Genomic DNA, 13118 nt, shown 5'->3' on the forward strand with positions numbered 1-13118 from the left:
ACAAGGCTCAAATGAAAAGTGTCGTCTCTGATAAGGCTGCACATATTTAAATATTTTCCCCTATCAGTTCCAGTTTTCTTTCAAAGGTTTTAGTAGCAATAGATACTTGGTGAAACTTGTCAAAAGAGAAAAGATTCACGTTATCAGTTTCAACTTTCAGCCAAAGGTTTATGTGGTCATGCAGTCTGCCAGAACAACAACGCCAACAATTCGGAGGGAAGTGACAGCGACATCAGCAGCAGTAGCAGCAGTGACTCCGATGATGCTGAAGAGGGTCCAAACAAGGAACTTCAGTTCAAGATTAACCATCCGTACAGGATGCACAAGGAGATCTGGTACAATGAGCCTAAAGAGGTGTGTCTCTTGTGTAATTAACCCTTTATCCCTTATTTTGATGCTTTTGTAGTCCCTTAGAAAGTTGAATTTAATTTAAGACCATTCTTACTAAATTCAAGTTTTCAAGGTTTCATTTCCAACATTTAGATACTTATGAGCAGCAAACAGCATACAACCTGAACAGACTGCGAGTTACTCCCAGGCTGTTCCGGTTTTATGCTGCCTGCACATAGCCATTTTTACATGCTTCTGATGGGGAAAGGGTTAAACAGCCCCTAAAAACAAAGTGTGACTGGGGAGTATATTGGAGTCACTTTGTTGGTTAGTCTGTTTGTCGGTTTGACAGTCAATCTGCATAAAATGTTACAAGTTTGTGGAGGTAATTAATTATACTTTTCTGAAGTTATAGCATTAAACCTGGGCATGGCAGCTATGTCTGTGACAAAGCGGTGCAATGGTATTTAGACATGTTTGTGACGAAATTCTACATTTAACAAATTGAAGTGAAACACCTTCCATATGTAATCTTTTCCTGTTATTCTGTGCATTAAAGCACCATGTAATTACTGGACTAAACAATTTTTCACCATTTTGTCAATATGACTCATATGACAAAAAATTGAATTGCTTGATTTATTCATATATGAAATAAATAAAGAAAACCAGATGAGTAAATTTTTTATTACAATTTTTTTTTTCTATTCTGAACACCGAATTCCCTGAAAGTAAGACCATCCATTTGGGAATTTGGGTCCGGATTTGCAGAAAGAAAAACCTTATTTCATTGGTTATATGACCCAGAAATGGGCTATGAATCAGCTAAAAGCAGCCCTGGTAAAGCTAACAGTAAGCCTCGTTCTGGGAAAACTGGGCTTAATACATGTGCTTAAAGTGTAGTCCCAGATTAGTGTGTGCAGTAGAAACAGGCTAATTAGGGACGATACTTTCTTCCTAGACTGGATTTCCGTTTAGAAGAGACTTCCTTTAAATGAAAAATTAAATAACGGCGGAAAGTGACGTCCCAGATTAGCCTGTGCAGCACACATGCATTAACCCTTTCAGTGCGGGAACCCAATTTTGAAGGCCTTTGCAAACAGTTTTGATCCAGATGAGACGCCACAGAACGTGGTGTTTCATCAGGATCCAAACTGTTTGCTATTCTGATAATATTCTTTGAAAAAAATCGAAGAAAATGCTAATTTTAGAAATTCAGCAGACGACATTTTAGCAGACGAAAAATTTCCCAGCATGCAAAGGGTTAAAGCCAGTTTATCCAGAGCTATGCTCACAATTATAAGCAAAATCTTCGTGCATGATTTCAGCTCAATGATGGACCACTGTGTCGATGCAGCCTGAAGGCTCGTAGATTTGGAATACGCCACGACATTTACCCTGGGGAGGAGGTAAGCGCCATATTTACCTGTCAAAGCATTAGTTTCAACCTATTTTTGTAGCTCGATTGCATCAAAAGGCGAAGGCTTTTTGAGTCAATTTCCTGGGTAGAACCACTACTTTATGTCTAAAGAGATATCGAGGACACTCACACTGCGAATATTGAACCCAGGACCTTCTGATTCTAGGGTGAAATAAAATACTTTTTGCCAACGCAGCCTCTAATTGTATTAGCAGAAAAAAGTAATAAAAATCAAGTATGGCCCTCCCAATTCTTGTGAAAATTTCACAAAACAAGGGCCACAAAATGTGAAGGAAAATGTCTGCAGGATGACGTCAAGAGTTTGGCTATAAGAGTAAAAAAAGTTTACTGTGATATGTTAATGTTAATAACAGTAAGATTGTTGTAAGCATCAAAGGATCTATTTAAAAAGTATATGTTTGCATATACTAAGCTGTCATCTCAACAGCATCATACACAACGTTGCAATAAATAGTTTGAGGAATAATGAGGCATTTTCACGTCTGCACTACAATAGCCTTCCTGTATTAAATGACTACCAGTTTATTTGGGTTCTCACCACCACAGATAGATTATTGTTTGTCCCATTTATTTAGTCCAATGAATACTTGTAAGGGTTTAAACCTCTGATCTGTCTTCTATTTGCAGCCCATTCCCAGGTGTGATGTGAACAGTAACAATCTGGACCGACTGCACCATTACAAGATCACCATCTCTCCAACTACAAACTTTGTGGTAAGCTGGTTGATCATGATAAAAGGAGTTTATGCTGCGGGAAAACGGGGCTAAATGCATGAGTGTAAAGTGTCTTCCCAGATGAGCCTGTGCAGTCTGCCTAGAATAATCAGGGAGGACACTTTCTGCTTTCATTTTATTTTGTGCTTTAAGGAAGCATCTTTGTTGTGAAAATCCAGTTTATGTGGAAAGTTTTGTTGCTGGTAAGCCTGTAAACTGCAGAGGCTAATCTGAGAGTACATTTGACACATGCCTTAAGCCCATTTTACCCTGAACAAGTCTCAACAGTTTCATATTTGTGTAGTTCATGTGATGTGATTATCCATTTAAAAATATAAACATACAAACAAGTTGGTTTTTGTATATTTCCATGGAATGCTTCTTTGAATTAAGTCATAAGTGATATTTGAATCTCCGTATGAATATTCAAAAGTTCTCGGAGGAGATTCTTAACATTGACAGTAATGCACAATTAATAATTGATAAAGTATTTATTTACCTTACCTTACCTAGGCCTCTACTGAATGAAACACTTGCGTCACATAAGGATTCATTGAAATATTCTTTTGTTCTAGCCTTCTTAACTGAAATATAACTTATAAATTAAATATATAATACCTGTAGGATGGTTTTCGGGCTCATATGGAAGGACAATGTCCTTTTTTAGCCCTCTGTCATGCGAACTTTGTATAGACCAGCTTTGTGTGGGTCCCGCGTATTTACTCATACAACCTATAGCTTATCTACAGTTTTGGGGTAGCTAAATTGACCATAAATGTAATGAAGAAGTGTAACATTAGCCTTTTTTTGTGTACTAATGCAGAAGTAAAGACTCTTACAACTTCCCCTGTGATCCTCGTATTTCTGAGTTACTTGCCCTTGAACATATCTGACAAAACTGTGGGGATGTAAGTCAGGTTTGTGACAAAGCTCTTTTTATGTTGCTTGTTGTTGTTTCAGAGCAATCATCCAACAGTGATCATGTTTGATGGACATGAATACAAGTTTGAAGGATTTTCAATATTTGCGCACGAGAAATTACCACCGGTGAGTGATCTTTAGTTTAAACATATTTATTTTAGCTCGATTGCATAGAAAGCCCTGGGCTTATTTGAAAGGCTTTCGAGTCCGTTTCCTGGGACTAGAACCAGTACTTGGTGTCTGTTGGGGAAGATCTTAAGAACGCTCCCACAGTAGGGATTGAACCCATGACCTCCCGGTCGCCCGGCGGACACCATATCCATTACACCATGGCGACCTTCAAGAGTGAGTGATCTTTGGATCATATATACATTGTTTGGCCTATTCGAATCGTCCGTGTGCATCTTGTTTTCTTAAGAAGCAAAAGAGAATCAAGTGGGGTTTATTATTACAATAATTATGGGCATCACATTATGATTTGAAAACAGTTCTGGATATTTCGTTGAAAAATGTTTTTAAAATGAGCTGAAAGTGCTTTTGTTCATAATCTAATCAGAAAAAGATATTTGTCAACATTCAAATCCGAAAAATATTTTGGTTGTGGTTATTTTGGTGGGTTCGTTGGGAATGGGAAAACAAAATTTGTGTGTGCCTAAGTGAACATATTTGGCATATTTTTTCATGCTTTTAAATTCCCTTAAAGACTTTGTTCATGAGCATTTCTGCATGTTTGTTCCCAGATTCCAGAGCTGCAGATCATCCGCTTCAACATTGTGTATACTCTGCACTTGGTAGAGGAACCTGTACCAGAGGTAAGGATATAAGGGGAGGTATCAACATCGTGTACACTCTGCACTTGGTAGAGGAACCTGTACCAGAGGTAAGGATATAAGGGGAGGTATCATCATTGTGTACACTCTGCACTTGGTAGAGGAACCTGTACCAGAGGTAAGGATATAAGGGGAGGTATCATCATTGTGTACACTCTGCACTTGGTAGAGGAACCTGTACCAGAGGTAAGGATATAAGGGGAGGTATCATCATTGTGTACACTCTGCACTTGGTAGAGGAACCTGTACCAGAGGTAAGGATACATTTATTAGGGGAGGTATCATCATTGTGTATACTCTGCACTTGGTAGAGGAACCTGTACCAGAGGTAAGGATACATTTATTAGGGGAGGTATCATCATTGTGTACACTCTGCACTTGGTAGAGGAACCTGTACCAGAGATAATGATATAAGGGGAGGTATCATCATTGTGTACACTCTGCACTTGGTAGAGGAACCTGTACCAGAGATAATGATATAAGGGGAGGTATCAACATCATGTACACTCTGCACTTGGTAGAAGAACCTGTACCAGAGATAGGGATATAAGGGGAGGTATCATCATTGTGTACACTCTGCACTTGGTAGAGGAACCTGTACCAGAGATAAGGATATAAGGGGAGGTATCAACATTGTGTACACTCTGCAATTGGTAGAGGAACCTGTACCAGAGATAATGATATAAGGGGAGGTATCAACATTGTGTACACTCTGCACTTGGTAGAGGAACCTGTACCAGAGATAATGATATAAGGGGAGGTATCAACATTGTGTACACTCTGCACTTGGTAGAGGAACCTGTACCAGAGATAATGATATAAGGGGAGGTATCAACATCATGTACACTCTGCACTTGGTAGAGGAACCTGTACCAGAGATAGGGATATAAGAGGAGGTATCATCATTGTGTACACTCTGCACTTGGTAGAGGAACCTGTACCAGAGATAAGGATATAAGGGGAGGTATCAACATTGTGTACACTCTGCAATTGGTAGAGGAACCTGTACCAGAGATAAGGATATAAGGGGAGGTATCAACATCGTATACACTCTGCACTTGGTAGAGGAACCTGTACCAGAGATAAGGATATAAGGGGAGGTATCAACATCGTGTACACTCTGCACTTGGTAGAGGAACCTGTACCAGAGATAAGGATATAAGGGGAGGTATCATCATTGTGTACACTCTGCACTTGGTAGAGGAACCTGTACCAGAGATAAGGATTTAAGGGGAGGTATCAACATTGTGTACACTCTGCACTTGGTAGAGGAACCTGTACCAGAGATAGGGATATAAGGGGAGGTATCATCATCGTGTACACTCTGCACTTGGTAGAGGAACCTGTACCAGAGGTAAGGATATAAGGGGAGGTATCAACATCGTGTACACTCTGCACTTGGTAGAGGAACCTGTACCAGAGGTAAGGATATAAGGGGAGGTATCATCATTGTGTACACTCTGCACTTGGTAGAGGAACCTGTACCAGAGATAGGGATATAAGGGGAGGTATCATCATTGTGTACACTCTGCACTTGGTAGAGGAACCTGTACCAGAGATAGGGATATAAGGGGAGGTATCATCATTGTGTACACTCTGCACTTGGTAGAGGAACCTGTACCAGAGGTAAGGATATAAGGGGTGGAATCATCATCGTGTACACTCTGCACTTGGTAGAGGGACCTGTACCAGAGATAAGGATATAAGGGGAGGTATCAACATTGTGTACACTCTGCACTTGGTAGAGGAACCTGTACCAGAGATAAGGATATAAGGGGAGGTATCAACATTGTGTACACTCTGCACTTGGTAGAGGAACCTGTACCAGAGATAGGGATATAAGGGGAGGTATCAACATTGTGTACACTCTGCACTTGGTAGAGGAACCTGTACCAGAGATAAGGATATAAGGGGAGGTATCAACATTGTGTACACTCTGCACTTGGTAGAGGAACCTGTACCAGAAGAAGGGATATAAGGGGAGGTATCAACATTGTGTACACTCTGCACTTGGTAGAGGAACCTGATCCAGAGATAGGGATATAAGGGGAGGTATCATCATCGTGTACACTCTGCACTTGGTAGAGGAACCTGTACCAGAGGTAAGGATATAAGGGGAGGTATCAACATCGTGTACACTCTGCACTTGGTAGAGGAACCTGTACCAGAGGTAAGGATATAAGGGGAGGTATCATCATTGTGTACACTCTGCACTTGGTAGAGGAACCTGTACCAGAGATAAGGATATAAGGGGAGGTATCATCATTGTGTACACTCTGCACTTGGTAGAGGAACCTGTACCAGAGATAGGGATATAAGGGGAGGTATCATCATTGTGTACACTCTGCACTTGGTAGAGGAACCTGTACCAGAGGTAAGGATATAAGGGGTGGAATCATCATCGTGTACACTCTGCACTTGGTAGAGGGACCTGTACCAGAGATAAGGATATAAGGGGAGGTATCAACATCATGTACACTCTGCACTTGGTAGAAGAACCTGTACCAGAGATAGGGATATAAGGGGAGGTATCATCATTGTGTACACTCTGCACTTGGTAGAGGAACCTGTACCAGAGGTAAGGATATAAGGGGAGGTATCATCATTGTGTACACTCTGCACTTGGTAGAGGAACCTGTACCAGAGATAAGGATATAAGGGGAGGTATCATCATTGTGTACACTCTGCACTTGGTAGAGGAACCTGTACCAGAGATAGGGATATAAGGGGAGGTATCATCATCGTGTACACTCTGCACTTGGTAGAGGAACCTGTACCAGAGATAGGGATATAAGGGGAGGTATCAACATTGTGTACACTCTGCACTTGGTAGAGGAACCTGTACCAGAGATAAGGATACATTTATTAGAGGAGGTATCAATAAAGAGCGTCAGGGAGTTTTTTACTTAAGTCGTTTAAATAAGCTAATTACAGGTTGAATTGTTATGCCCCCAGTAGGGTGGCATATAGCAGTTGAACTGTCTGTCAGTATGTCAGTCCCTCCGTCAGAAAACTTTAATGGTCATAACTTTTTCAATATTTAACATAGCAACTTGATATTTGGCATGCATGTGCATCTCATGGAGCTGCACATTTTGAGTGGTGAAAGGTCAAGGTCATCCTTCAAGGTCAAAAGTCAAAAAATACAATCCAAGTAAAGTAATAAGCTTTAAAAGGGAGATAATATCTATACCTGCCAAATGATATATTGAAATTTTATTTCAAAGCGGCGCAATAGGGGGCATTGTGTTTCTGACAAACACATCAATTGTTTATAAGATATCCATATTTTCTGCTTATAAAGGTATAAAATATTCTGCACGTAGCAATATTAACCTTTTTAAAACATTTGAATGTAAAAAAATCTCAGTAAGAAATCCTCTGAGGCTTAACAATTTGTTAATTTAAAGAACTTGTGTACATTTTCTCTCTGACTTGCAGACCTACTTTGTTCACAGAATTTTTCTGCACAAAGCCTTGACCTGCTGTCCTACTCTGTAAACAGAATTTCCCTGTAAAAAGTCTTGACCTACTTTGTTCACAGAATTTCTCTGTGCGAAGCCTTGACCTGCTGAGTGAGTACATATTTGATGAGATTTTGGAGCTGGTTGACATAGATTGGAAGGGCCAGGGTGCCACCGATGAACACTGCAGGAGATTCCATGTCATGCCCAGGTTTTCCCGTCCATTTCCTGGTAGGCATTATTAGTAGAGGTTGAACAGTTCAAGTCATGCCTAGATTTCATTTCATGCCTAGGTTTTTCCTTCCATTTCCCAGTAAATATCATAGCCAGTACCAGAAGTTGAAAATATCATGTCATGTGTAGATTTTATGTCATCAATGCCTGTTATGCATAATCCATATTTGTTGAAGATTATATGTCAATAAAAAGTTTGTGTACCTATTTTCAGTTATGAGGTTTTCTAGTATTTATGGTGTAAATTCATGTTATATTCAGATTTTCCCAGCTATTTCTTAATAGGCATTCTAACACGGCACGCGACTTGTTTTCTATAGACAAAGAAGGAAATCAAGTGTGAATTATTCTGCAATAACTTATGGGCGGAGCTTAATGTTTCGAAAATAGTTCCGAATAAAAAAAGAAAATATTGCAGTAAAATGCACGTGCTAAACCCCGCTCTAAAAGAAATGTAATAAATGTAGCATGTATATAAATGTAATGAAACAACACATTGTATATTTGGTGATAAGTGGCATAACCACGCATACAAAGAATGTTATTTGTTAGGAAACGTAATTCAGAAAACATTTATAGCATGTCAGCTTTTCAGTAACATCAATAAACGTTACGTCAAATGTTAAGTTTCTACGATTGTTGTTTTCAATGAAAGTGATGTTATTTGCAAAATATTTATGAATGAAAATGACGTCATATGTTTGTTCAATTCAATGACGTCAATAAATAGTGAACTGTGTACTAAGAAGGGCGGAGTATTGAAAAATATAGTTCACGTCCTAAAGCTTGAACAAAATCAATCAGAATCGTGTTAGAATAGAAATAATATTTTTCTATAATGGTTTGTTGTCGAATAACCCACAGTAAGTTATATAGATGCGTGTTATCAAATCACTCGTGCTTCGCACTCGTGATTTAATTCCTACACATCTATACTCCTTACTGTGGGTTATTCGACAACAAACCATGATAGAAAAGTATTATTTCTTAATTATCGCTAGAGGTTTAATGCTTCAGTATTGCCTTAACATTTCTTGCATATAAACACACTTGATTATAATTCTATGCAGGCATAATGTTATTAATTATTTATGATTTTACTTTAAGAGTGTCAATTGCAAAGATAGTTGTTTGCTTTCGAAAACCCCATCTGAACTGCGTTAACAAGCAACGCTAGCTGACACGTTTTAAATATGTACTTGTAAACGTTACTTAAATCTAGCACATTTATGAGTTAGTGCATTCCTGAAAATAAGCCTCTGAGAAAACGGGGTTTAATGCAAGTGTGTAAAGTGTTGTCCAAGATTAGCCTGTGCTGTCTGCAGAGGCTAATCAGCGACAGCATTTATTCCTAGACTAGATTTTCATTTAAGAGAGACTTCCTTTTAACAAAGAATACAATAAGCATAAAGTGTCATCCCTGATTGTCATTTGCAGACTTCATAGGCTTATCTCTGATGAAACTTTACGCAGATGCATTAAACCCCATTTTCCCAGAGCAAGCCTCATATATTTCTGGTATACGGTTGTTACCTTCAGAGAATGGTAAAGAGTTGCTGTCCATGAACGACCTGCTGCTGTACTTGCTGAAAGTGTCCAAGCCGCTTGTGAACAAGACTGATCTCCCCTTTCTGCTCTCCCTGGACAACACAGAGTGGAACAAGTTCGTCGACAGCTTCAGACACGTCATTGTCACATGGCCTGGCATGGTCAGTGATTTTTTTTTTAATCACTTGTCTCGCAGCAGATGGGGTATTTTAAGAATGTCCTTCACTGTCCCTCTTTCTGTCCTCAATTTTCTGATCCATAGCCCTGTATCCTTTGACAGATTTTTATTAGCTTGGCTGTTTTTGGAGAAAACCAGAGGCATTGTCATAGCCAGCTTGTCGTCCGCCGTCAGCCGTCCGCCGGCGTCGTGCTAAAACCTTTCCATTGGCTCTAAAATCAAAGTGCTTCCACCTACAACTTTGAAACTTCATATGTAGATGCACCTTGATAAGTTCTACACCCCACACCCATACTTGGGTCACTAGGTCAAAGGTCAAGGTCACTGTGACCTCTTAAAAAAAAATTCTGACAAGCTTTCATTTATTCAAAACTGCAACCGCAGCCGAGCGTTGGCACCCGTTATGCGGTGCTCTTGTTAAACTTGCCTCAAATTTTGAGAGCGGTAAGACATTGTGCAGAATGCACTAGTTAGTCATGTCGGCTCTTGGTCTTACTTCAAACCCAAAGTTTTGAGCTTCCATATTTATGTCTGGTCCAAATCTCCTCTACTCTTTGAAAGATTTTTACAAAATTGGGCTTAAATGTTAATTCATTGAGACGATGCACAGAAGGCGGGAGTCAAGGATTTTCACGATCCGTAGCTACAATTTATATAATTGAGACAATGTGCAGAAGGCATGTATCAATCGCGCTGGCTCAAACTCAAGTTAGTTATTAAGTGTCAAAGGTTTACGCATCCATATTGTTTCCTCTACATACCTCCCATACCATGTACCAGCTTTAGGTTAAGGTTATTGTTTAAGTTTTAGCTTCTACTGTTTGTGTCTCATCAGTATCTCCTATACCCATATTAGGATTTTCATAATACTTGCCAAATATGTTTAGTTAAAGGGGTCTTTTCACAGATTTTGGCATGTATTGAAGTTTGTCATTAAATGATAAATTTAAACATTGGACCTAAATAATATCCAGTAAAAAACAAGAATACAATTTTTAAAAGGGAAAAAAGTAACCCTCAACTGGGCTCGAACCACTGACCCCTGGAGTTCTGGAGTAAAATGTCTCCCGCTTAGACCACTTGACCATCAGTGCTCCTGCTACAGACTGATGTGTTTTTAGCTAACATGAGCACAATGTGCTCATGGTGAGCTTTTTTGATCGCCTTTTGTCCGTCCTGCATCGTGCCTTGTGCGTCGTCTGTTGTGCGGCTTCAACATTTGCCTTGTTTACACTCTAGAGGCCTCATATATTGTCCAATCTTTATGAAATTTGGTCAGAACATTGGTCACAATAATATCTTGAATGAGTTTGAAAATGGTTACGTTTGCTTGAAAAACATGGCTGCCAAGGGGAGGGGCATTTTTCCTTATATGGCTATAGTAAAACCTTGTTAACACTCTAGAGGCCACATTTACTGTCCGATCTTCATGAAACTTGGTCAGAAGATTTATCCCAATAATATCTTAAACAAGTTCGAAAATGATGCCGGTTGGTTGAAAAACATGGCCACCAGGGGGCGGGGCATTTTTCCTTATATGGCTATAGTAAAACCTTGTTAACACTCTAGAGTCCACATTTATTTTCTGATCTTCATGAAACTTGCTTAGAAGATTTGTCCCAATGATATCTTGGATGAGTTTGAATCGCTTTACGATTCGAATCAATTTTTGGACCATATTATGCATGAAATTCACAATTACCACAAGGATTACACCCAGTTGCAATCATCAGTCTTCTAAGTAATTTCAACATTGACGGTGAGGTGTTAACCTAGAGACCAATGAGTGTGGTAGGTGATAAAGCTAATAAAGTGTCACAAAACCACACAATTATAGACACTTATGGCAATTACATCATTCGTCATCTGCATATTTTGACTACAGGTTTTGCATGCCTACGAGTACTGCTGCTCATGCAAAGCTTGCACTCTCATTAGCCAATTGCAATTGTCCAATACAACGATGCTCCGCCTTTAGGCGGGATTTAGTTGGGTAAAGAGATACATGTAGTTGACAAAGGATTGTAAATCGGCTCTCAAAATATTCGGCGATGTGGATATTGCTTTGATCTTAAGAATGATTAGTTGCAGTTACTCAAAAAATAAACACTTATCGGTAAAATTGAAACGCCCCGCAGATTCTGATTTAGAAATTTAAGGGCCTTGGCGAAGGACTGTTAAATGGCCTGTGGAAAGCACTGCAATGGTTTCAACAATTGGTTTGCTTCACACTCAGGTGAGGGCTGAACAGCCTTCATGACCCTCTTGTTTGTTTAACCCTTTCACAATTGATACCTGTAATCCCAAGTCTATCAATTTGCCAATACATGCATGCAAACGAGACTATCAACTACTGCATACTAAGGATCTTTCATTTCTATCCATTACTCAAAAATCCACTATAATCATGGCTTCCATTTTTATGCCCCCAGTAGGGTGGCATATAGCAGTTGAACTGTCCGTCAGTCAGTCTGTCCGTCCGAAAAATTTGACATTGCCCATAACTTTTGCAATATTGAAGATAGTGACTTGACATTTGGCATGCACGTGTATCTTATGGAGCTGCACATTTTGAGTGGTGAAAGGTCAAGGTCATCCTTCAAGGTCAAAGGTCAAATGTATGGATTCAAAGCGGCGCAGTAGTAGGCATTATGTTTCTGACAAACACACCTCTTCTTAAAAGCAACTTCAAGCTTCATGGTCCTTTAATCAACTGTGTTCAATCTTGTTACATAGACCATGTTGATAATAATGATGTCCCACTACCATGGTTTAATCATGATCTTTAGACTAGGACTTTCACATTAGTTGTTGTTATCACTAAATAAGTAAAATGTGTCGATGAAAGATTAAGCTCACATTATTGAGGTCAAAATAATACTTCAGGGGTTGTCTGCACTTACTGTTATTGCAGTTGGTGCATATTTTCTTCAAGAATGATCTATTAAAAACATGACAGAGTAAGTCCTTGGAAAATGGGGAAAGTCCTTGAAAAGTACTTGAATTTTTTTTGAGGATGTTCTTTTTGAACCATTTATCCCAATACTTCCCTAGGAGTATCTGTAATTAAAATATAACCTCAAAATCAGTCTGTGGATTTTTCTGCAAATTAAAATCTCAAAGAAAGAAGTTTACAACTGCCATAAAGAGACAGCATCACATGACTTTCCCATTTCTTCCCCAGTAAGATCCCTTTATAATTGCTAGCCTAGCCTATTGTATTATTGAGATAATTTCATTTATTAATACCATTTTCTGTTTTTAGCTCCACTGGCCAGAGGCCAGCGGGGCTTATGTCATGGTCCTGTGTCCGTCGTGCGTGCGTCCGTGCTTCCGTGTGTGCTTGCGTGCGTGCGTTAACTTTTCCTTAAAACATCTTCTTCTCCTAAACTACTGGTCCAATTCTGATGGAATTTCACAGGAATGTTCCTGGGGTGAACCTCTTTCAAATTTGTTCA

General features: G+C 39.3%; 1 protein-coding gene across 10 annotated transcripts in view; it reads left to right on the plus strand.

The window, feature by feature from the left end:
- The window catches only part of LOC127838009 (ribonuclease 3-like), a 521860-nt gene that overhangs the window by 443719 nt on the left and 65023 nt on the right, over nt 1-13118 (plus strand). For all 10 annotated transcript variants that reach the window (XM_052365503.1, XM_052365495.1, XM_052365499.1 and 7 more), the window contains 7 exons: nt 161-354; nt 1659-1739; nt 2399-2485; nt 3446-3532; nt 4147-4218; nt 7781-7931; nt 9474-9643. In XM_052365503.1, the coding sequence (XP_052221463.1) occupies nt 161-354; nt 1659-1739; nt 2399-2485; nt 3446-3532; nt 4147-4218; nt 7781-7931; nt 9474-9643 (842 nt within the window). The remainder of the gene's footprint in view (nt 1-160; nt 355-1658; nt 1740-2398; nt 2486-3445; nt 3533-4146; nt 4219-7780; nt 7932-9473; nt 9644-13118) is intronic.

This window comes from Dreissena polymorpha, chromosome 7, assembly GCF_020536995.1.
Source record: "Dreissena polymorpha isolate Duluth1 chromosome 7, UMN_Dpol_1.0, whole genome shotgun sequence".
Classification (NCBI taxonomy): Eukaryota; Metazoa; Mollusca; class Bivalvia; order Myida; family Dreissenidae; genus Dreissena; species Dreissena polymorpha.